The sequence below is a fragment of the Lutra lutra genome, chromosome 15 (assembly GCF_902655055.1).
Source record: "Lutra lutra chromosome 15, mLutLut1.2, whole genome shotgun sequence".
In the NCBI taxonomy this organism is placed as follows: domain Eukaryota; kingdom Metazoa; phylum Chordata; class Mammalia; order Carnivora; family Mustelidae; genus Lutra; species Lutra lutra.
Genome location: NC_062292.1, coordinates 23,427,675 through 23,452,841, shown reverse-complemented (window position 1 = coordinate 23,452,841; position 25,167 = coordinate 23,427,675). Strand labels below are relative to the sequence as shown.

The following is a 25,167-nucleotide window of genomic DNA, read 5'->3' as shown; positions in this document are numbered from 1 at the left end:
AAATGCAACAAGACAGAGAAGCGGTCACAAATGAGCATTCAGCTGTGATTCATATGCACTCAAACCAAAATCAGAAATAAATAGAAAAAGCAGGGTTTCTCAAAATGGAAAAAAACCCCACACTCAAAAACATGGCAATTCGTTTTACAAAACATATAGGCTACTTTGTGGTGGTGGTGGTTTTAAATTGTTTTAAAAATCCTCCCAAACTACCCTTCTTCACTGACTCTCTCCACACAAAACAAATTGTGGAAAAGGTAACAGAAACTTTAAGAAATATGTACATATTGCATAAATCCGGATCCTCTGTCTACATATGGAAAAATTATAGAAACAGTGCTTCCAGAAAAAAACAAAAATACTAAAATTATCTGTTAAACAACAGAAAATGTTTTGGCTTAATACAAATATTCTTGGCACTACAAAATACCTTTACATTACTATGCACGGTCTATAATGTAACAGCTTCCAACTGTTGTTTTAAGAAGTTTTTACCTTATTTTCTTTTCCTAGGTGGTACATTTTAAAAAATATTTTGAGAATTTAATTGACGGCTCTAGAAAATATCACCAGCAATAGCCATTTGGGTATCTACAATGTGTAATGGTTGAAGCCTTCTAAGACCTAGTTTTTTTACCTCGAGGCTTTATGGGTTCCTAAATGTAGTCACACTACACAAATAGGCGATCCCTATAAAGATCACCTGTTTTTTGCAGTTCAGGTCATTTACACAAAAAATACACCATGCCTTCAGCAGTGATCTTCTCGATCACAGGAACTGTTCATAGCGGCTCTCTGCCACTCTCCAACTACCTACTGTGATGTAACACTTTACTATCATCGCTCTCTCTCCTCCCTGCACTCATTTTTAATTTAAAATTGACTTTACTATATCTGAAGAAGAAAAACCTTGAATCTGTGGTTTCATTTCTTTTCAAACCCACACCCTCCTCTCCATCTCTACTGCCAACACCGCAGATCAGACCCCCACCATCTCTCACCTGGACTACTGCCTCCAGTCTTGTCTCCCTCAAAGCCATCCTCCACACAGCTGGCAAAGTGATCTATTTAAAACAAAAATTTGACCAGGTCACTCTTCTTAAAATTCTTGAATAGTTCACCAGCAAGCTAAAATCTCTTTAATTGCCTTCAAGGTCTTTTATGATCAGGTCTCTACCTACTTCTCCAGGTTACCGTCCCCCCTCCAAACTTCAAATTCTAAACTTTAACACACACCATGATGCTTCCTGCTTTTTTGTGCCTTTGCTCACGTAGTCCTGGCTACATGGAATGGGATCTCAACCCACCCTTCTTTTGACTGGCTCACGTCTCCTCATTTTGTAACACTCAGTGAGATGTATTTTAATCTTAAAACAGAATTAACTTGTTTTAAAAATGGCTTCATAACAGTCTACAGACATTCCTGCGGTAGAATGGATCATAATTTTCCTAATAGTTTTAGAGTTCACTTCATCACATTCCTTCCTCCTCTTAAACAGAATGTATCTTTACAGTTTCAGAGCTTATTAGATTTTGTTTCACATTAAGAATATTATGACTGGGGCGCCTGGGTGGCTCAGTCGTTAAGCGCCTGCATTTGGCTCAGGTCATGATCCCAGGGTACTGGGATCAAACCCTACATCAGGCTCCCTGCTCAGCGGAAAGCCTGCTTCTTCTCCCTCTCCCACTCCCCGTGCTTGTATTCCCTCTCTTTGCCAAATAAATAAGATCTTAAAAAAAAAAAAAAAAGATTATTATAACAAATCTCAAGGTATGCCCAGATGCCCTGAAAAGTTAATGTGAATCAGATGCTCCTTGTTTAAATGCAGTTACAAGGAATGGAAATGGAAACAGCTGTATTATGTATTAAGATAACCAGTTAGGATTACCAAACAAAACACCATATTCTATGAAACATCCTCCAAATAAGTCACATGTACTGTTTTTCCTTATGCTTGAGAAAATATCCACTCTAGCAGAATTTCCATGAGACTACAAAATGCCAATCTTCTATTAAAATGAAAAAAAAAGACTGCCAAAAAGTATAGAGAATATTTGTAATATATATTAGATTCTATACTGAGTATCACATGATCCTCATTAATGTTTCTTGTCAATGATGGTGTTTAACATTATAATGTTTTGTGATTATTACCCTGTTTAATGATTATCAAACAGTTCAAGAACATTTTCTTCTTTTCAACAGAAGTCCCCCTTGTTTAAGGTTATACAAGAACAAAAATCAAGGGTAATATCACTGACAAAGTTAGAAACAATAATTAAGCAGATATTGAAGCCAACTCTTAAATCCTAGCAGACCAAAACCAGCAATGCCATACAATTATACCTTACTTTGTGAAACCCAATATATGAACACTTAAGGTTTACAAATCTAATAATTTTAGAGAACATCTACTATATGTCATCATTCTGAGTTTCCGAATATAAAAATTATAAATCACTAATAACACTATTTGGACTTAGAAAAAAACACTCTCTGTTCTGTCCCCAAATCTGCTTCTCTCCCACAATTCCCCATATCTCACTTAACAGCAATTTCCTCTTCTCAGCTGCTCAGGCCAAAAACCTTGAAGTTTAAATACAAACTTCTCGCTATAAGGGATGCCTGGATGGCCAGTTGATTAAGCATCTGCCTTTGGCTGGGGTCATGGTCCCAAGGTCCTGGGATCGAGTCCCACACTGGGCTCCTTGCTCACAGGGAGCCTGTTTCTCCCTCTGTCTGCCTCTCTCTCTCTCTGACAAATATAATCTTTAAAAAAAAAAAAAAAAACTAATGGGGGCACGTGGGTGGCTCAGTGGGTTAAGCCTCTGCCTTCAGCTCAGATCATGATCTCAGGGTCCTGGGATCGAGCCCCACATCGAGCTCTCTGCTCAGCAGGGAGCCTGCTTCCCCCTCTCTCTCTGCCTGCCTTTCTGCCTACTTGTGATCTCTCTCTGTGTCAAATAAATAAAATTTAAAAATTTTAAAAACCTAATGATATATGTTGGCTAACTGAACATAATAAAATAATTTCTTAAGAAAAATAAAAATACAATTTATTTTTAAAAAGCTAGCTATAAGATGAGTAAGTTCTGGGCATCTAACATATACCACAGTGATTATAGTTAATAATACTGTATTACCTACTTGAAAATTGCTAGAGTAGATATTAAATGTTCTTACCACAAAAAAAGAAGTAATTATGTGATGTGATGCAGGTATTAGCTAATGCTGTGGTGGTAATCATTATGAAATACCTAAGTATCAAATCAACACACTGTACACCTTAAACTTAGGCAAAATGTCCATTATATCAATACAGCTGGGGGTGGGGACCAAAAGTAAAATCCTTAGAATCTCTCAGGACTCTTTTTTTTTTATAAGATTTTATTTATTTATCTGACAGAGATCACAAGCAGGCAGAGCGGCCGAAAGAGGGAAAGGGAGAAGCAGGCTCTCTGCTGAGCAGAGTTCGACATGGGGCTCAATCTCAGGATCCTGGGATCATGACCTGAGCTGAAAGCAGCCACTTAACTGACTGAGCCACCCAGGTGCTCCTCAAGACTCCTTTTCTGCACTCACATACTACATCTAATCTGTAAGGAAACCTTATTGGCATTGCCTTCAAAAACATACCCAGAATCTATTCATTTCTCACGCCCTTCACCACTACTACCCTGTTACCACCATCATCTCTCTCCTGGGCTTCACCACACTCTTGATTTCCACACTTCTAGCCTTATTCTCTGTCTATTCTCAACACACAAGCCAGTTTTTAAAGCATAAAAGTCAGATCGTGTTACTCCTCTGCTCAAACTCTTTGATGGTTCCCTACCATAGAGTAAAAAGCAGAAGGCTTGCGAGAGCCTGCAAGGCTCTTCACAACTTGTCTTGCCCATATTTGTCTATACTCCTCCCCTGGTTTACCTCATTCTGGATACTGGCCTCCCTGCCATTACCTGAACAAGGCAGGCACGCTCCTGCCTCAGGGCGTTTGTACTGGCTATTTCTTCTAAAACATTCCTTCCCCAAGACATTCACATGACACTTCACTCAAGTGTGTCCCTCCTGGTACAGCATTCTCTGACTATCCTATTTTAAAATGTGGCTGTTCCGGACACCACTCCCACCTCCCCCCATATCTCCTTCCCTACTTCTCTCCATAGCTCTTACTACCGCAAACGATATAATTTACTTATTATATTCATGTATATTACCTAACTCCCCCCAACTAGAATATCAATTTTATGAAGACAAGGATTTTTGCCTGCTTTGTTCACTGATAAATTCCAAGCACCCAGAATAGTGCATGTATGTAAGAGTCTCTCAAAAAACATTTGTTGAATAATGAATCATGTGTAGTGTTACATTCACATGCTGTAGTGCTATGAGAGGACAGGATAGAAAACAAAACTCTGGATCACAAAAGGTTTCAGAGAAGAGAAAGCATTTAAATTAGATGAGCAGGAATTGTGCACTGATGACATAGCTGACAGGCTGTCAACGCGTAAGGACATGTCTACGACATGTGATTCATCTGACCTGGAGACAAGCTCCATCAGCTCAAAGAAGGTTTGTTAAAGGCAAGTTCAGCTTAAAAACCACATTATTTGAAAAAAGGCAGGGGCGCCTGGGTGGCTCAGTGGGTTAAAGCCTCTGCCTTCGGTTCAGGTCATGATCTCAGGGTCCTGGGATCGAGTCCCGCATTGGGCTCTCTGCTCAGCATGGAGCCTGCTTCCCCCTCTCTCTCTTCCTGCCTCTCTGCCTACCTGTGATCTCTCTCCGTCAAATAAACTAAAAAAGCCTCTGCCTTTGGCTTGGGTCACAGTCTCAGGGTCCTAGGATTGAGCCCCACGTAGGGCTTTCTGCTCAGCAGGGAGCCTGCTTCCCCCTCTCTCTCTACCTGCCTCTCTGCCTACTTATGATCTCTCTCTGTGTCAAATAAGTAAATAAAATCTTAAAAAACAAAAAAAAGGCAATGACAATTTTATGTAAACTTAAAAAGATTATTATAGGCCAAACAATACTGCGCATTTATCAAATATACAAAAAATAAATACAGGATAAAAGTAATTTTTGAGGGGCGCCTGGGTGGTTCAGTGGGTTAAGCCGCTGCCTTCGGCTCAGGTCATGATCCCAGGTCCTGGGTTCGAGCCCCACATCGGGCTTTCTGCTCAGCGGAGAGCCTGCTTCCTCCTCTCTCTCTGCCTGCCTCTCTGCTTACTTGTGATTTCTCTCTGTCAAATAAATAAATAAAATCTTAAAAAAAAAAAAAAAGTAATTTTTGAAGCCAAAGTACTAAAAGAACCATGACTTGGAAAACAATCCTTTTCATTTCCCACTCCCCTTCTTCCCATCTCTGCTTCTATGATCTTTTTGGTCAAGTCAAAGATCTTATTTCCTTCCTTTCTTCTTTCTTCCCACTCATGCTTTTGTTCTCATAGAACTAAGGGTCAATTTCCTGTACAATCCGTCTGCACAGGATATCCACTTAAACACCATCCTATCCGCTAGCACCAAACAAAAGGGAAAATGTTCTGAAGACAAAAAACATCCTAACATTTTCCTAAGACCAAGAATGAACATGTATTAAATCATGAAGCGTTAAAGAACTAAATGCAGAAGAACAAGCTAAGGAATAAGGGCAAAAACAAACAAACAAAAAACCCACAGAAAGGGCAAGTAAATGTCACCGTGTTATTCAGTGGGTCTAGTCTATGCCACTTTACTCATCGGCTTAAAACAGACACAGCTGGATGATTCAGATGCACTGTGCCCTCACAAATCCAACTGTGAAAGTTAGGAATGGGTTTTTGGTTCTTTTTGGTTTTGGTTTTTGTTTTTTTTTTTAAAAACAATGTGAAGTGACTACTATATATTAGGTGCCTTAGCGGGTTGATCTTTCATTAATCACTATTACCGAGGTAATCATGGACTTAAGATGAGACAATAGACTTGATTTTCACCTATGCAACATAGGACCCAGCTAGCAGAAATATGACTATTAAGTAAAGGTAATTTTATTACTTTTATCTGAAAGACTTGCAGAAGACAATAAAAATAAGGCAAAAACATAGAAACAGCAGTTTGTACAAAGTAAATTATCAGGATTAAAGAAGTTAAAATCCAGAATAAGACTCAGACTCAACTTCAGAGACAATTCCTAAATTTAATGTTTAATTTTATTAAAAAACACTTTCACCAATTAGTCATTCAATAACTTTTATTATTTTAATTAGAAATTCATCAGGAAAGTAACTGGAGAATTAAATACAAAAACTTTTCACTTGAGGCATTTATTTCCAAGCATTTACAAATCTGTATCTTGCCAGAATTCTACTTTATCTGATTGCTTATTCTCTAAGAAGCTACTACTTTTTAATATCTTTTTTTTTCTTATTAATTTTTTATTTTTTCAGCATAACAGTATTCATTATTTTTGCACCACACCCAGTGCTCCATGCAATCCGTGCCCTCTACAATACCCACCACCTGGTGCCCCCAACCTCCCACCCCCCACCCTTTAATATCTCTTTTAACAACTATGTAAGGTAGTTGGATAAATCATTCAACAGCTCTCAATATAGCTTAAGTTCTTCATATCAAGCAAGACATATCTTAACATCACAAAATATTACATATTATTCACTATTCTTTCTTTCAGTAAGTACTTACTGAGACCCTACTTATGAAACACCAGAAACAAAGCACATAAAACTTCCCTGGCAAACAATGAGGACAGTTAACAGCAGAGAGAATTTTTCTGAAATCTCCACACCCCGCCCAAGCTATCACCTCTGAACCATACCTGTCAAGTTGGGTACGGCAGTGTCTGAGGCCTCACTACTACACAGGCAGCAAAGCGAAGACGTGTCCTGATCCCTGCCATAACTATTGGGTGAAAGCAGGACTGTTCCAAGGACCATTCCTCTGACCAGAAGCACAAAAGTTAAACTGTTCTATGTAGAGGAAGTCTTAGAATTCCACTCCCTGACAAGACATACCACATGCATGTGGCATTTACTCATGTACTCAGTGGCCACAGGGAACCAATAGGAGGGTAAGCATTTACAAGTCCCAAAGTGGGTGGAGAGTAACCTAAAGGAAAATGTCTAGTAATCAGCAAAGACTGAGTCACAAGAGGGTTATTCAGAAGAACCTCTGGGAATGTTTTGAAGGAAAAAAAAAAAGTAAAATAAAAACCAACACACATAAGAGTAACAAATAATAAAATATGTAGGGATCAGTATATATAGATGGGATTTTGTTCCTAAATGGATGATGATGTAAGCTGTAGAGAAAAGTTTCCTTGGAGAAAACCGGTTTACGATAAAACACCAAGTATACTTTTAAAAGAGGAAACGCCCTAAGGAGACTCATCTTTTGCGTCGCTTAAATTAGTTCAAGTAACCACAACTCCAAAGTCAAAGAAATAGTTACAATCTGATTCATGAGCACAGAAGCCAGGAAATAACTGCCTTCACTAACATTTTGGCTCAGGTCATGATCTCAGGATCCTGGGATCAAGCCCTTGCAGCGGGCTCTCGGCTCAGTGGGGGGCCAGCATCCCCCCCCCCCCACCCCCGCCTGCTGCTCTGCCTACTTGTGATCTCTGGCAAAAAAAAAAAATACAGCATGACTGAGACAACACAGATAGACCTAGAGGGTTATTACGTTAAGTGAAATTTTCAGACTGAGAAAGACAAATATCATATGATTTCATTTAAATGTGGAATCTAAAAAAGGAAACAAACAAATCAAACAAAAAGCAGAAACAGACCCATAAATACAGAGAACTGATGGCTGTCAGAGGAGAGGGGGGTTGGGGAGATAGGCGGCTGACACAGGTTTCCAGTTATGGAATAAGTAAGTCACAGGGATGAAAGCTACAGTGTAGGGAATACAAACAATGGCACTGTGATAGCACTGTGTGGTGACAGATAACTACACTTGTGGGGAACACAGCATAGCATATAAACTTGTTCAATCACTGAAACTAATGCAACACTGTATGTCAATTATATCTCAATTTAAAAAATGAAATTTTAGGGCACCTGGCTGGCTCAGCTGGAAAAACATGTGACTTTTTTTTTTTTTTTTTAAGATTTATTTATCCATTGGAGAAAGAGCTAGCATGAGCAGGAGGGGCAGAGGGAGAAGAAATCTCAAGCAGACTCCATGCTACTCGCGGGAGTGTGGAGCTGGAGGCAGGGCTTTTATCTCATGACCCTGACTAACAGACAATCCTAAGAACCGACCCGAGCTGAAACCAAGAGTCTGACACTTAACTGCCTGTGCCATCCAGGTGCCCCAAAAGAGGCATCTTGATTTCAGGTGGTGAGTTTGAACCCACACTGGATGTAGAGATTACTTAAATAAACTTAAACAAAATAATAAACTTAAACAAAATAAAATAAATAAACAAAATAAAAATAATTTTTTTGAAAAATAAAAACATGTCATGACAGTGTTGAAAATTTCTGAATGTTAAAACTTGAAAAAGCAAATCTTTATTAATATATAGGAACAAAGTTAAATAAAATGTAAAAATCTGAGATGAGAGTACCCTGTTGAGAATTAAACTAGAAAATCTGCAAATAGTACACTAAATTATTTAGTGGCATTATCTACAAAAATAACACAAGAATGTGTCTAACTGGGTGCCTGGGTGGCTCAGTCAGCTGAGCATCTGCCTTTGGCTCAGGTCATGACCACAAGGTCCTGGGATCAAGTCCCCCATCAGGCTCCCTGCTCAGCAGGAAGTCTGCTTCTCCTTCTCCCTCTGCCTCTCACCCCTGCTTTACTCTCTCTCAAAAAAGAATAAAATCTTTTTTTTTTAAGTGTTTCTAACTATACAGTTAAGAACACTCATTGATCAATATTTAATAAGCACCTACCATGTACTAGCCACCATGCTAGGTTTCAGGTCCATAACGGAAACAGGGTGAAATTGTAATATACCAGGACTGAAACAGTGTTTTGTAAAGCTGAAACAAAATTATAATGTAACCTTAAAGAAAGACTGTGTCTGAATTACTAAGAGCTTAAAAAATTAAGGCTTATACTTTCAATGAAATTAACCTTTTATAAAGCCAGTATTGTTAACATCATGGGAAAAGCAAGAGTTAAATAACTAACAGTTACCTCAATTAATGACTCAGTGTTTCAAATACCAGGTTGAATTTCTCCTTCCCTAGATAATCTTTAAAAATATAACAGAAAGGGGCACCGGGGTGGCTCAGTGGGTTAAGCCTCTGCCTTCGGCTAGGGTCATGATCTCGGGGTCCTGGGATAGAGCCCCGCATCAGGCTCTCTACTCAATGAGGAACCTGCTTCCCCCTCTCTCTCTGCCTGCCTATTTGTGATCTCGCTCTGTCAATAAATAAATAATATCTTTAAAAATATATAACTGAAAGGAGCTCCATAATCCATATTCTATACACACCGATATTCCATACCACATAATTTACTATTTAGCCAGAAAATCTGCTCTTCAAATTACTAATAATTAATAGCTACAACTCAGAAAACTAGAAAAATTAAGACACTACAAAAGTATAATATAAAGAAAATACTTTTGTGATTCTATGCTGCTTTTAACTATCTAAACTATCTAATAACTTTTAAACATTTTAAATAAAATGAAAAAGAACATATGCAAAACTAATCACCAAAAATGATATATGAAACCTAAGATTAAACTCAACAAAACTATTAGAAAGACAAGTTCTTATTTTTAAAATTCTTTGTTTTCAGTTTATGAAAGTAACACATGCTTATTATAGAAAATTTGGAAACAATATATAAATAAAAAGACAACAGCACATCACCCACTTCTACAGCCCCATTTGTTATATCATTAAAATAACACTGATACCTTTGCATTTGGCCCTTTTAATCTGCATATTTCATTCATTCAGCCAATTATTTCTTGAGTGGCTACTATGTGCAAAGCACTTCACTAGGCAGGAAATATCAGGTGCTAGGCAAGAAATAAAGTCCGTAACAGATGAAGATAATGGGTTGGAGAGGGGAGGAATTTCACTACTTTATAGAAGGTGAGGGGTGCTTGGGTGGCTCAGTTAGTTAAGAGTCTGCCTTTGGGGGCACCTTGGTGGCTCAGTGGGTTAAAGCCTCTGCCTTTGGCTCAGGTCATGATCTCAGGTTCCTGGGATCCAGCCCCGCATCGGGCTCTCTGCTCGGTGGGGAGCCTGCTTCCTCCCTATGTCTCTGCCTGCCTCTCTGCCTACTTGTGATCTCTGTCTGTCAAGTAAATAAATAAAATCTTTTAAAAAAAAAAAAAAAGAAAAAAAAGAGTCTGCCTTTGGCTCAGGTCATGATCCCAGGGATTAAGCCCATGTCAGGCTCCCTGCTCAGGAGTCTGCTTCTCTCTCTCCCTCTGCTCCTCTCTCTTTACTCCTTCCCTGCTCATTCTCTCTCTTTCTCTCTCTCTCTCTCTAATAAATAAATAAAATCTTTATAAGAAGAAGAAGAAGGAGGGGAGGGGGAGAGAAGGGAGGAGGGGGAGGATACAGACATACAGCATACAGTATAACGCCATCTGTAGGGACTTTGCATGTAGATATATGATGACTACACAACACAGTGAAAAGAAAAATCTGTATGATGGCAAGTTTCCCATATTTCACTTGAGGTGGCAAAATACTGAATTTAAGCAGTGTGAAAAGTTCAATATGTATACTGAAATCCCTATAGCAACTACAGAAAAACCTATCCAAAGAGATACAGCCAGAAACTACAGGTAAGTGATATGGTATATTAAAAAGACATGTTAATAATCCAAGAGAAAGGGGCGCCTGGGTGGCTCAGTGGGTTAAGCCGCTGCCTTCGGCTCAGGTCATGATCTCAGAGTCCTGGGATCGAGCCCCGCATCGGGCTCTCTGCTCAGCAGGGAGCCTGCTTCCTCCTCTCTCTGCCTGCCTCTCTGCCTGCTTGTGATCTCTCTCTGTCAAATAAATAAATAAAATCTTTAAAATAAAAAAAAAAATAAAATAAAAATAAAAAAATAAAAAAATAATCCAAGAGAAAGCAGAAAGGGGCAAAGAGAAGAAGTAACAGAAAAAAAAAAAATTGTAGACCAAAATCCAATCATATCAATGGTTAACATTAAATGAAAATGATCTAAATATAATTATAAGCTAGTTTGTCATAATAGATATGTATGATAAAACTACAGGCTATCTAAAAGAAACTCACTTCAAATATAACCATGGAAGTAGGTTAAAAATAAAAGGATGAAAACATATGTCCACAGAAAAACCTGTATATGAACCTTCATAGCATTATTAATAATAGCCAAAATTAGAAACAACCAAAATGTCCCATCAGTTAATGAACGGATAAATAAAACAGCTCAGCAAAAAAAAGAGGAAATACTAATACATGCTGTAACATATATGAACCATGAAAACATGTCAAGTGAAAGAAGCCAGTCAAAATGAACACATGTTGGTGTGATTCCATTTAGATGAAAGGCCTAGAATTGGTAAATCCGTAAGACAGAAAGTAGATTAGTGGTAGCCTAGGGTTGGGATGTGGGGAGGAATACAGAATGATTGCTAAAGGCTATGGGGTTTCTTTTTGGGTGGTTATGAAAATTTTTTTTTTTAAAGAATTATTTATTTGACAGACAGAGATCACAAGTAGGCAGAGAGGCAGGCAGAGAGAGAGGAGGAAGCAGGCTCCCCGCAGAGCAGAGAGCCCGACGTGGGGCTCGATCCCAGGACCCTGGGATCACAACCCGAGCTGAAGGCAGAGGCTTTAACCCACTGAGCCACGCAGGCACCCCGGGAGTGATGAAAATATTATAAGAGTAAATTGTACTGATGGTTGAAGAACTTTGAATATACTAAAACCATTTAATCATAGACCTTAAGTGGGTGGATCTGTATTTCATAAAGCATTAAAAACATTATGCTATGGGGAAAAGGGCCAGATTTAAAGTCTACATGTTGCATGATTCCATTCATATGAAATACCCCAAAAGAGCATGTATATAGAGACAGAAAGCAAATTAGTGATTACTTGGGACTAGAGCAGGAATGCTGACTGACTATAAAATAGTACAAGGAACATTTTTGGTGATGGAAATAACCTAAAAGTAGACTGTGGTGAGAGTTACAAAACTATGTACATTTTTCAAAAAAATCACTGAATTATATATCTTTTAAAACTTAAGTTTTATGAAATGTAAATCATAGCTCAATAAAGCTATTTTTCTTAAAGCACAAAAGGTAAAAAACAAATTCAGACTTTTGTTCTCTGAAATGTATCATTAAGAGAATCAAATGATAAGCCATGGACAGGAGAAAATATTTGCAAGTTATATTTTCTGACAAAGGATGTATCAAGAACTCTCAAACTCAACAGTATTAAAACAAACCAATTAAAAAATGGATAAAAATTCTCTTCAACAAATAGAGGATAACAAATAAGATGTTCAACATCAGCAATCATTTAAAAATGCAAAACCACAATGAGATACCACTACAGATGCGTTATTTAGAGTGACTAACTTAAAAATACTAGTAATACTACAGATATAAGCCAACTGGAACTCTCCTAAGTTGCTGGGTGGAATGCCAAATGGCACAGCCACTCTAGAAAGCAATCTGGCAATTTCTTGTAAAACATCAGGTATATGATCCAGCAATACCACACCTAAGCATTTGTCCTGGAGAAATGAAAACTTACATTCAAACAAAACCCTGTAGATAAATGCTTGTGGCAGCTCTATTCCCAGCCATCCCAAACTGGAAATTATCTGCATGTCCCTGAATGGACGGATTAACTGCAGTACGTCCATACAAGGGAATACCACTCAGCAATAAAAAAGGAATGAACTACTGATACACACAACAACCTGAATGGATCTCAAAGGCATTATGTCGAGCTTCCCAAAGAAGCTGGCATCAAAAGCATACGTTCTTCAAAAGACAAGACCACTGTGGTTGCCAGGGGACAGGAGTAGGGAAGATATAACCACAAAGTGAGCACAATGGACATCTGGGGAAAATGATATGGCTATTCTGTTTCCTGAGAGTGGTGGTGCTTACATGTATCTATGCATGGGCTAAAATTCACAGTACTTTACATGCCCCAAAAGAGTTGATTTTACTACATTAGTTTAAAAAATTGAAGTTCACGATCCAGTACTAAGCCCTAAAGAACACCCACATTTAATTTTTTTTTTTTTTAAGATTTTATTTTTTTGACAGAGACACAGCAAGAGAGGCAACACAAGCAGGGGAAGTGGGAGAAGGAGAAGCAGGCGTTCCACCGAGCAGGGAGCCTGATGCGCGGCTGGATTCATGACCTGAGCCAAAGGCCGACGCTTAAGGACTGAGCCACTCAGGTGCTCCAAGAACACCCACATTTAGAGAGCAAACAGAAGAGGCGTCAGCAAAGGAGACTAAGGCTAGTCAGCAAGGAAGGAAGAGAAAACATCAAAGGCTGGGAAGGGGAACTGTACACAGAAGGAGGAAAGAATCCAAAGCGTTAACTGCTGACATGTTGATAAATAAGTACGTTAGAGTATTAACTGCTTTTATAAGCTATACATCAAAAATTTCCCCATATTCTTACAAATCGTCAGAAGTCTTTTTTTTTAAGATTTTATTTTTTTTTTTAATTTATTTGACAGAGAGAGATCACAAGTGGGCAGAGAGGCAGGGAGAGAGAGAGAGAGAGATAGGAGGAAGCAGGCTCCCTGCAGAGCAGAGAGCCCCATGTGGGACTTGATCCCAGGACTCTGAGATCATGACCCGAGCTGAAGGCAGAGGCTTAAGCACTGAGCCACCCAGTTGCCCCACGTCAGAAGTCTTTTTAATGGTTATATATATTTCCTCTTGCAGAGGTACCACCATTTCCAGGAACACTTACATGTACCAAGTTACAAGTCACCTAATAATACCTATATGCACTTCGTACCCCCCAATTTTTCTGATTAATATAACCTCATTAAAACAAATTTTCTAGGCTTGAAGCTCGGCCGCCATCATGAACGACACAGTAACTATGCAGACCAGGATGTTCACAACCAACCGACTACTTCGGCACAAACAAATGGTTATTGATGTCCTTTATCCTGGAAAAGCAACAGTACCTAAGACAGAAATTTGGGAAAAACTAGCCAAAATATACAAGACCACACCAGATGTTATATTTGTATTTGGATTCAGAATTCATTTTGGTGGTGGCAGGACAACTGGCTTTGGCATGATTTATGACTCCTTGGATTATGCAAAGAAAAATGAACCCAAAGACAGACTTGCAAGACATGGTCTATACGAGAAGAAAAAGACCTCAAGAAAACAGCGAAAAAAACCGCCAAGAACAGAATGAAGAAAGTCGGTGGACTGCAAAAGCCAATGTTGGTGCCGGCAAAAAGAAATGAAGTGTCTAGCAGTAAGCTGGAGGTTGAACAGAAGGAGTAAAGATGCTGCAGTGGCTTTATCTGTGGTGATTGTGCAGATTTTTCATGAGAGGATTAATAAACTAAGAATGTTAAAAACAAGCAAACAAACAAATTTTCTAGTCCAAGGACCTTTTCAACTCATGATACATATTTCCAAAAAATTTTACCACTTTACACTCATAACAATGTGTAGATGTTCATTTCACCAAGGTGTTTGTTTATATATATATATATATATATATATATATATATATAAAAGGCAAACAAAAGTAACTTGCTTAAATTCACAATTCACTTCCCTTCTCTTTGGCTAACTACACAGTAATTTATTCCTCATGACATAAAATATTTTCTCATTTCTTTTGCTATCTGTTTCCTATTTTTCAAGCTGTTAAGAGGCACAAGCAGTAAATCAAAATCAATAAACAGGAAATATACAAATATATAACTTCTAGTGGCACTCTTCCCTCTAGATATGACAAAGAAAAAAATCTGATTCTTCCCTATGTAGGCCCTCAATTTCAAACAGTTCACCACTGGAGCTGTCATTTCTTTTCTTTTCTTTCTTTCTTTCTTTTTTTTTTTTGGAGCTGTCATTTCTATGCCAGCATGTATTCTTAGAGTGGACAGCCACACCAGATGAACTATCCCCAACAGATCACCTATCTGTTTTTCCTATAAGCATCACACAGATAGCATTACAGCATCCAATACACAGAAAGGTACTTTCTAAGACAGGGGTCTTTTCAAGTAATATTTTGGGACGGAATGGTAGACCTCAAAACATGTTCAATTCCATTATTACTGAGTGAAGAAACAAAGCTAGTGTCAGAACCAAATGATCTCTAGTGTGGCAGGAGCCACAGTCCTGCCTGCTGCTAACCCTCACCCCTCAACCTCCCAACACAGCAGCTGACTAGAATTCTAAGAAAGCAGAGCACCAATTCCATGTCATGCTACTTCACTCTTAGTGCTCACCACCTTACCTTTCCTTTTGTGAACTCAAGGCTTCAGGAACAAAAACTGGCCTCTCATTACAAAAACCAATCCCTAATGTTAAGTTTTTTGTTTTTGTAATCCAAGACCTCAGGCTCTGTTGTAAGTAGGTCTGGGCTCTGCCATTCAAAACGTGAGATTTCAACTTGGTTAAGTTATTTACAATATCTGAGTGTACAGTTTTCATACATAAAACAGGAAGAAAATGGTAAGTACTTTTATGTAGTCCTTAAATGAGATTAAATGGATGTAAAGTGTTTAGGGGAAAACCTGACACCGTAACTTAAAACTTTAGTACCTTCTGTTCTAAAAGTATACCTTCCTGCCTGGAAAATACATCTATTAAAAGATAAGAATACGGGGAGCCTGGGTGGCTCAGTGGGTTAAGCCGCTGCCTTCGGCCCAGGTCATGATCTCAGGGTCCTGGGATCGAGTCCCGCATCGGGCTCTCTGCTCAGCAGGGAGCCTGCTTCCCTCTCTCTCTCTCTCTGCCTGCCTCTCCATCTACTTGTGATCTCTCTCTGTCAAATAAATAAAATCTTTAAAAAAAAAAAAAAAAAAAAGATAAGAATACATTTGTTGAGCTCGAGTTAGACGATCTGTATAGCTAACAAGAAGTCAAAGGTACAGAAATAAAAGTAAGCAACTCTAAACTTTTTTGCAAAAGTAACCCTCTTAAGGTCAGTTAGTAATAGTAGTTAATAGATGATCTCCCAAGCTCTCATGCACTCTCAATTTGAGTATATCACAAAAAGTCACAAGAATCAAAACGCTATTTTAATGAGGACCATACTTACCCTCCTCCTTTGTCTATTCAAATTCTGTATTATCTTTCAAAGTGTAGCTCAAGTTCACAGATTTCTCCCTGAACCTTACCTCTCTGACCATTTCTGATTAAGTAATCTCTGCCTTTGCCTAGAACAGCAATTGTTATACTATATTGGGACATCTTCTATCGTGTATTTACTATAATTTATTACTTCCTTTTTTTGTGTCTTTTTTCATCCAGTAAGATTAAATTTCTACAGGTATAGAACCATTATGTTTCTCTGTCCTATGAAACCCAACAAAGTACTTTACTAATAAATAATGACTGGTAAAAAGGATTAACTCATTTAAAAAAATTCAGTGAGACTTCTTGTTACAAAAATAAAACCTATTAACAGCATCTTTTCCCTTTTTCTACGCTAGTGTTTCTCAAACTTTTTTTTTCATTACCACTACTCTAAGGACTAAAATTATATTTAACTTAAATAATTTAACTTAATTCAATTTCTCCCTAACAAGAGAAAGTAAAAATTAAAAGGGTAAGATTTTGTAGGGTAGCACTGAGATTTAGAGGGTCACAAACCACTGTAAATACCTAAGTGATTATCAGCCCTGTTGAGAACGCATGCTCTATACTTAACCAAATCCTCCAAACCCTTGAAGGTCCGAACAGGACTCATTTGTTCCTATTAGAGTAAGAGCTTTCTCTAACTACAAAACCAAAGATGTCAACACACTTCGGACTCAAAGTTTTCTGTTACAGAGAAAGGAAGAACACATTTTTCTAAGCAGGGGGTAAGAACACAAATGCACACGCATGCAAACACAACAAAGGCAGAGAAGGAAAAGCATTGAGCATTTTAAGTTTTACAAGACCAGACCAAGACATGTGGGACCCTGGGTAGGCTATTAATACGGCTTCAAAACAACACTCCTTAAATGTGTATTCAACATTCACTCATCGAGAAGTCTGAAGTTTGTGCTAAGGGAGAAGAAGTGATCCGGAATAATTCATCTCTGGCCCTAAACTCAGGAGTCCTGACTCAGCAAGAGACCCTGCAGTTAACCAGAATTACCCACCTCAGCAGGCACTTTCCCATGCCCTTTGGTGGTCTAAGGCTCTAGCCCAAACAGCTTATGAAAATATTCCCCCAACACCACAGATAATACTCTTTATGAGGATTTTTAGAAGCCAATTTCTTCTCCTTGTTTCACTTCAGGTGAACCTTTAGAAACTGACAATCTGGAGAAGAGCCCAGCTAGCCCAATCCTTAATCCAGCTCAGTGATTCTGCTGCATGAGAAACTTGGCCTGATTAGAAGAGACAAGAAGCCTAGAAATCAATGTGTCTTTGTCAAGTAATGGGAAATATTTGTGAGCCGGATGACACAGACAACCCTGACAACCAGACAAAAGAAGAATTCAGACTACACTGAGATACAGTAAGTAATCATTGTAGATTTGTGAGAAGTAGTAACACACTGACTGTGCTATTTAAAGAACACTGGTCTAAGACACCTGGGTGGTTCTGTCAATTAAGGTTCTGGTTCTTGATCTCAGGGTTGTGAGTTCACGCACTGGATTCAAACCAGACATGGAGCCTACTTGGGGCGGGGGGTGAAATTGGGGTACCTAGGTGGCTCAATCAGTTAAGTGCCCAACTCTTGGTTTGGCTCAGGTCATAATCTCATGGAACTGAACCCAGTGTCAGGCTTCACACACAGTGTGGAGTCTGCTTGAAGATGCTCTCCTCCCGCCCCTCCCCACACAGGCATACAGAGTGAGTGAGTGAGAGAGAGAGAGAGAGAGAGAGGAAGTGTGTGTGTGTGTCTTGTAAATAAATTAATCTCTTTTTTTAAGATTTTATTTCTTTGACAGAAAGACACACAGTGAGAGAGGGAACACAAGCAGGGGGAGTGAGAGAGGGAGAAGCAGACTTCCCGCTGAGCAGAAAGCCTGATGCAGGGCTTAATCCCAGAACCCTGGGATCATGACCCGAGCCAAAAGCATGCCTGAGCCACCCAGGCACCCTAAATAAATCTTTTTTTAAAAAAATAAGGGAAGAGGACTGCTCTATAATGCTCCTGATGGACCCCCTGCATTTACAGAGACCAACTAAAAGTTTGCCGCAGAAAACTAAGCAGGGATAATAGCCTGTTCATGGCATAGACAATGACATATTCAAGAAATCTTTTGAAGAAGGGAGTTGACAATTATCTAGTAATAGAGGATACAGGAAAGGAAACTAATAAATCTACCTCTGGTTTGGAGCAAAATGAATATAAAGTAACATCCAGATTTCAAAGCCAGAGTTATAAGACTAGAATATAAATGAGGTATATCCACTAAGGACATTACTTTAGGAATTGTCAACATGGTTCAACATTTAATACAAAAGGCAACAGAAAGTAGAATTTCATCAAGACATTTTTTAATCAACTAAAAAAGTGGCAATAATCACAAGGACTGGTATCACTGGGACAAAATGGTGTTGACAAGGCCTCGGCCCCCTTTAGACGCTCTGGGGAAGAATCCATCCCTGGCCCCTGCTAGTTTCTGGTTGCTACCAGCATCCCTTGGTTTGTGGCCACATCACTCCAATCTTCAAAATCAGCATCTTCAGAGCTCTCTGCTCCAGCTTCATTATCATGTATGTGACGTTTCCCTCTGTCTCCCTCTTACAGAGATACTGACTGCATTTAGGGCTCACTCAGGTAACGCAAGATAATCTCTCCATCTACAAAGACATCTCCTCTCCCCACTTTTTTGCCATGTAACATTTACAAATTCCAGGGATTAGGGCATGGGTATCTTTTGAGGGGGCACTTTTCAGCCTATCATAGCTCCCAAATCCCACCAACCCCAAGTCACTCTCCTGGTCAGCTGACTCCTAGAGCCTCTGAGTAAGTACACTCAGATATCTTAAAAGAACCAAAAACCCATTTTGTTCCTACTTCTGCTTTTATTTCTTTTTCAGTTTAGCATGTGTGTGTGCATGTGTGTTCTTGCTAATGGCATACCCATTCACCCAGGTACTTAATCCGGAAACGCCATCATCATTCTAGAATCCTCTTTCTTCCCTAATTCCCTCTAACACTATTATCCTACAGATTCCAGCTCCCAAATCTCTCTCAAATCTGTGAACTCTACTCCCTTACCACCTGTCCTCATTTAGGCCCCCTTTATTTCTGTGCCTGAGCTGCTACAACATTCATCCACCTGATCTTCTTGATTTCAGTTTCACTCTGCTCCAATCTAATACCCACATTGCCTCTAAACTGCAGTTTTGAAAGGGCAAGACCACCTAGAGTTATGTTCCTACTTAAAACCTTTAAGGTTTAAGGGGCTGCTGGGGGGCGGGGGGCACAGTCAGTTGAATGTCTGACTCTTGGTTTCAACTCAGTTGGTGGTGAGAGTCCTAGGATCGAGCCCCGTGTCAGGCTCCACAACAGTCTTCTTGGGTTTCTCTCTCGCTCTCTCTCTCCCTCTGCCCCTCTTCATCCACACTCTTGTGCCTGTGCTCTCTCTCCAATAAATAAATAAATCTTTAAAAAAAAAAAAAATCTCTAAGGGTTTGGGCTGTCTACTGCACAGAGTTAAATTCCAAATTTCTCACCATGAGAAAGATTAGCTATAATCTGGCACTTAGCCAAATCCTCAATCTTATGTTCATCCATATACAACTCTCCCAACAGTTCTCTGAATATGTCAATTTGTTCAATCTTTGTTGCTAATTCTCTTCTCCTATAATCTTCCTTTCCAGTTACCTAGTGAACTCATTTAACACAATTCATATTCCTTCTGTTCAATGTTCTCAAAAGTATTTTCCCTCTCCCCTAAAATAAAGTCTGTAACTCTACACTTCATTCACACAGATTTTAATTAGTAGTAGTTATTTGTGGGGATGAAATATTACATAATACAGAAAAATGCAAAGTACTATTATTTACAATGTATGATTCCAGCCTTACCCCATGTAAAGGAAGGGATTATGTCTTATCCATATCTATTTGCCTAGGACATGTATTCAATAAACACGAATTGACATATCATTTTTTCTCACAGAACCAAGACTTGCTCTTTTTTTTTTTTAGAAACTAAAAGATACAGTATGAAGACAATTAAAAGCAGCCATGATCCCAACACCCAGAAATAATTACTGACAACAATGTTCATACATTTTAATACAGTCTTTTCCTCATTTCCTTCCTAAAGATGTTCCCTTATATACTTTCACAGCAATTTTAGCCTTAAGGCTAACCTTAAGGCTAAATAATAACCTACCAATTCCTGTAGGTTAAGGTTTAGAACTTGGCAACAGAATGAATTTAGTCCACAGATTTGTTTGGGAAATGTACAAATTTGATTTATCTCATTTAAATTTCTAGATATTCAGATCCCTAAGATCTAAGATCTGTAGAAGTGTTATAGTTTTAAGGAATTTCAAAGCAAACTTCAACATTAGGTAGTTTTTATACATTTATAAGACAATTTTAATTTTCAAAGATGAACAAAATTTAAAATAAAACACAAGATGTGATCCATTCCTGAAGTAGTTTACCCATTTTATGACCAAAATATCAACTGCCCAAAAGTATACAGTCCTTACAGACTGTCAAAATGAAACTGCAAAGTTTGCAAAGTGTTTCAGAGATTTGGTCTAATGAGCTTATAATTTTATTTTTAAATGGCATGCTTAATTATGTACTGGTCTTTATGAAAGAGAAGTTGAAGGCTCCCCTCTCCCTTCCCAGATCTTCATTTCCTCACAAAGTTGAATCAGAAGCTTGGCTTCCAACTCAACCATCAAGGAGATGGAGGACTTGTGATTTATTATATTCGAGACAATGAGTAAGTCACATTTTTCCCCATCTCTTGTGTTTTCCTCTTTTTTCTTATTAGCAGGTATAGTCTTTTCATGCAGCTAGAGATAAGATCTATAATTTGATCCTACCTAATTGTATTTCTTCAATGGGGTCCAAAGCCAAAACTCTTGCTAACAAAGTGTTAGTTCCACACGCAAGCATCATTCTTGAAAGAGGATCTTGTATGAAGGGAGTGATATAATATGGACTTAGGAATTCTTGTGTTATCTCTTAGAATATCTCCCTAACAGCACCCACTTCTCATTATTTCTTACATTATCATTTGCCCTCTTTCTGAAAGTATAGTTTTTTTGGAGGTATAGTTGCCTTTAGATAATATGAGGATATACGCATTTGGGAAAGAGTCACCTAGCCACAGATCAGACTCTTTTTAAACAGCTGTTTGCATCTAACAATATGATCACTAATTTTCTTCTGTATTAATCACTGTATTTTGCACATTGTAGGCCTGCAAGTATTTTTAAATTAATGTTCACAAATCTCTACCAGCATGAAGTTTTTATGCAAACTAAAAATGACTCAAAGCAATTCTAGCCCTCTACAGTAGGAATAGAATGACAGCTAACATTTATGGAGCACATACGTACAAGGCACTTCACACACTTTAACTGATGTATTATAATTTATAGTATCATTACTTACAGCTCTGGAAGACAGGCATTATTATTACCAACACACAAATGCTCAGAAATGTTAGGTAACTCATTTAAGTTCCAAGAGCTGGCGAAACCAGTATGCAAAACCCTTGCTCTGGTCCTGCTCTAAAGCCCATGCTCCTTTCACAATTCCAGGATGCCTCTCTCATTCAATAGAGGAGGAAACCAAAACTGAAAAAAGTCCTTTAACCTCCTGGAGAAAAATTTGACAACAGCCAGACTACCCAAGTAAATGACTGATTCCTCTGTCCACATGTAAGAATGACATTTAATAATCAAACCTGAGAGACTAATGATAAACACATGCTTACCAACTAGTCCATTCCATCACAGAAAACTGAAAATCTCTGCCACTTAATCCCGGCAGAATAATCACAAATTTTTCCAGAATTAATGCATGATTACTCAGGAAGAATTCTAAATATTTGTATAGGTCATGCCAAAATCCAGAATGCATGCAAAAATATAACCTCTTCTCTAACTGGACAACTTTCATCTCTTCTTTGAACAATCTTATTTAGACCAAAATGGAACAGATTGTGTCTTTTCTCTTGATTTATCCTCAAAGGAAGAGCTGAACAAAAGTCTTCACTTAATATATGGCTCATTTCACAAACATCACACACAAAAAGTAATGTATATGTGGGTTTTCATTAGGAAATAATTCTTATTGTTCTTAAGGTTCTCTAACCTTATCTTTTAGGACACCTGTCACTGCTCTGCAGATAACTGAGTAACATAACAATCCTTTCATGCAATGCACGAAGGAAAAAAAAAAAAGTCAAAAAGCTGGTTTTTCCTTTTTCAGATCCATGGAGCTAGTTTTCTAGTGTCTCTGAAAAGGCATGTCTATGTGCATATACTACACTCCCCAAACCTGGGTCCTGGCTACAAGCTACTGCCTGCTGAACTGAGATATTTCCCATTACCTTAACTAAGAGAAACAAAGACCTTATTCATAACCTTTATTTCAGCAGCTACTAGCTGTCCAAAGCAACAGAATCCTCCCTACAGGGACGCCTGGGTGGCTCAGTTGGTTGGACGACTGCCTTCGGCTCAGGTCATGATCCTGGGAGTCCCGGGATCGAGTCCCGCATCAGGCTCCCAGCTCCATGGGGAGTCTGCTTCTCTCTCTGACCTTCTCCTAGCTCATGCTCTCTCTGTCTCTCTCTCAAATAAATAAATAAAATCTTAAAAAAAAAAAAAAAAAAAAAAAGAATCCTCCCTACAGCATGAGTGTTAGAGGTAAGAAGAAAAAAAAAAAATTCAAATTACAAAATTCTTTTGGTTTAGTACTCATATTAATATATACTTTTTGTTCAAATAATCTATTAAAAAAAATGCCCAGGATTGGGGCACCTTGGTGGCTCAGTGGGTTAAAGCCTCTGCCTTCGGCTCAGGTCATGATCCCAGGGTCCTGGGATCGAGCCCCACACTGGGCTCTCTGCTTGGCCAGGAGCCTGCTTCCTCCTCTCTCTCTGCCTGCCTCTGCCTACTTGTGATCTCTGTCTGTCAAATAAATAAATAAAATTTTAAAAAAAAAATGCCCAGGATTTAATCCCTATTGCAAAACTCTGTATTTATCTCCAACTTAAAATAAGACTATCATTGAAATTATAAAATTATTGAAAAATTTTAATGATATATCTTTGTTAATAAAGCTCTCTATTAAAGTTATTTTTATTTGGACATCTGTCAGCATCAAACTGTGAGTCCCTGGTATGCTAAGTGTGATGTAAATACTATGTATTCACATGACTGTGCACAATAACTCATAGTAGAGTTGACTATTATCACTGGCTTATTTTATGATGCAAGGTAAAAACCCCAGGACAACAGAGAAGTCTGCATTAACACTCCTACAACCACCAATAATGTCTTCCCAGATCAGTAGTCCAAATATCAGTTGAGAGCCATAGAGAATTAAAAAAGAAAGAAAGTGAATACTTCAGAGGTATCTACAGATAAAAATACAGAATCCTTAAGAGCAGGAGTCAGCTAAGTTTCTTCACCAAGATAGCCGGGCCCAGGTCAAGAAAGAACTGGCTTTGTATATTTAAACTATCCCAAAGGTATGACTAATTTCAATTTTCCTTTTCAGTTTTGCTAGATTTCCACTGATTCTATCCTGATGACAGAAGGGAAAATACTGTGCTCAGTAGCAACATCTATAGGACCTAGAAAGAACGTAAACCAGACATCAAAATTCTTCCTAAATGGTGAGCAGGATTGTGAGGAAAAGGGATAAGGAACAAAAAAACATAAGAATATGGGAGGGTGAGGAGAAGCAATGTTATACCAACCCTATAGGAATAAAACTTGAAGTCTGGACTTTTTTTTTTTTTTTAAGATTTTATTTATTTGAGAGATAGAATGCATAAGCACAAGCAGGGGGAGCAGCAGGTAGAGGGAGAAGCAGGCTCCCCACTGAGCAGGAAGCCTGACATGGCGCTCCATCTCAGGACTCCAGGGAATTCTGACCTGAGTTGAAATTAGACGCTTAATGGACTGAGCCACTTAAGCACTCAAAGTCTGGACTTTTGAGCACCATACCATCTAGTAGAGAATAGAAGACAGAGATAGAAAATTAAAATCTAACAGTTGTTGAGTACTTGCTTATATAAGCCAGGGAATTTACCTATATCATTACTAATTCTTATCTTAATACTGATAGAAGAATACTATTCCCCGTTCTCAGATGAACAGCCATGTGCTATAAAGCAGGGAGATAATTTAGTGGAATTTTTCAAAGATGTACTTATTTATTTATTTAGAGAGTATGTGCACAAGTGGAGGGAGGGATAAAAGAACAGGCAGGGAGAGAATCTCAAGCAGAGCTCGAACTCACAATCCTAAGATTATGACCTGAGCAGAAATCAACAGTTGGACGCTTAACTGACTGAGCCACCCAGGTGCCCCTACAGAGACAATTTTGGAGTAAGATTTGAAATTCTGCCTCTAGCACATATGAGCCTTGAAACCTTAAATTACCATGGGCAATTAATAACTAAAAATATAGCCATCCTATTATCAGCAAGGCACAACAGAACCATAATAGTCTTGCAAAAGCATATGTGCCTTATTAAATATCCTCCTGTGCCAGGGATCACTTGCCCTGGGCTGCCAAAGCCAGAATGTTTTTTTTGTTTTTTTTTTTAATTAATTAATTAATTTATTTATTTGACAGATCACAAGTAGGCAGAGGCAGGCAGAGAGAGAGGAGGAAGCAGGCTCTCCTCAGAGCAGAGAGCCCGATGCGGGGCTCGATCCCAGGACCCTGGGATCATGACCTAAGCCGAAGGCAGAGGCTTAACCCACTGAGCCACCCAGGCACCCCAAAAGCCAGAATGTTTTAAAGGGCCCCATAACTGCCTAATTATTTGGCTGTCTGGGCCTTATGTAGTGAAATTGACCTTTGACCTA

The 25,167-nt window shown here is 38.6% G+C and overlaps 2 protein-coding genes across 5 annotated transcripts in view; one reads left to right on the top strand and one right to left on the bottom strand.

Moving 5' to 3' along the window:
• The window catches only part of ABL2 (ABL proto-oncogene 2, non-receptor tyrosine kinase), a 119,716-nt gene that overhangs the window by 27,292 nt on the left and 67,257 nt on the right, over positions 1 to 25,167 (bottom strand). Inside the window, exons 1-2 of one of the 4 annotated variants that reach the window (XM_047704628.1) lie at positions 6,810 to 6,960; positions 1,002 to 1,064 (exon numbers count right to left, since the gene is read on the bottom strand). The exons of 1 other annotated variant lie outside the window; for it this stretch is intronic. In XM_047704628.1, the coding sequence (XP_047560584.1) occupies positions 1,002 to 1,064; positions 6,810 to 6,927 (181 nt within the window). In that variant the 5' untranslated portion in view covers positions 6,928 to 6,960. Of the gene's footprint in view, positions 1 to 1,001; positions 1,065 to 6,809; positions 6,962 to 25,167 lie in introns of those variants that run through there. 2 more of the 4 variants (XM_047704627.1, XM_047704630.1) reach the window with 2 other exon arrangements.
• Positions 14,021 to 14,534, top strand: LOC125085831 (40S ribosomal protein S24-like). The gene has a single exon (XM_047704637.1). It carries the CDS (start codon positions 14,021 to 14,023, stop codon positions 14,363 to 14,365), a length of 345 nt encoding a protein of 114 aa, XP_047560593.1. The 3' UTR covers positions 14,366 to 14,534.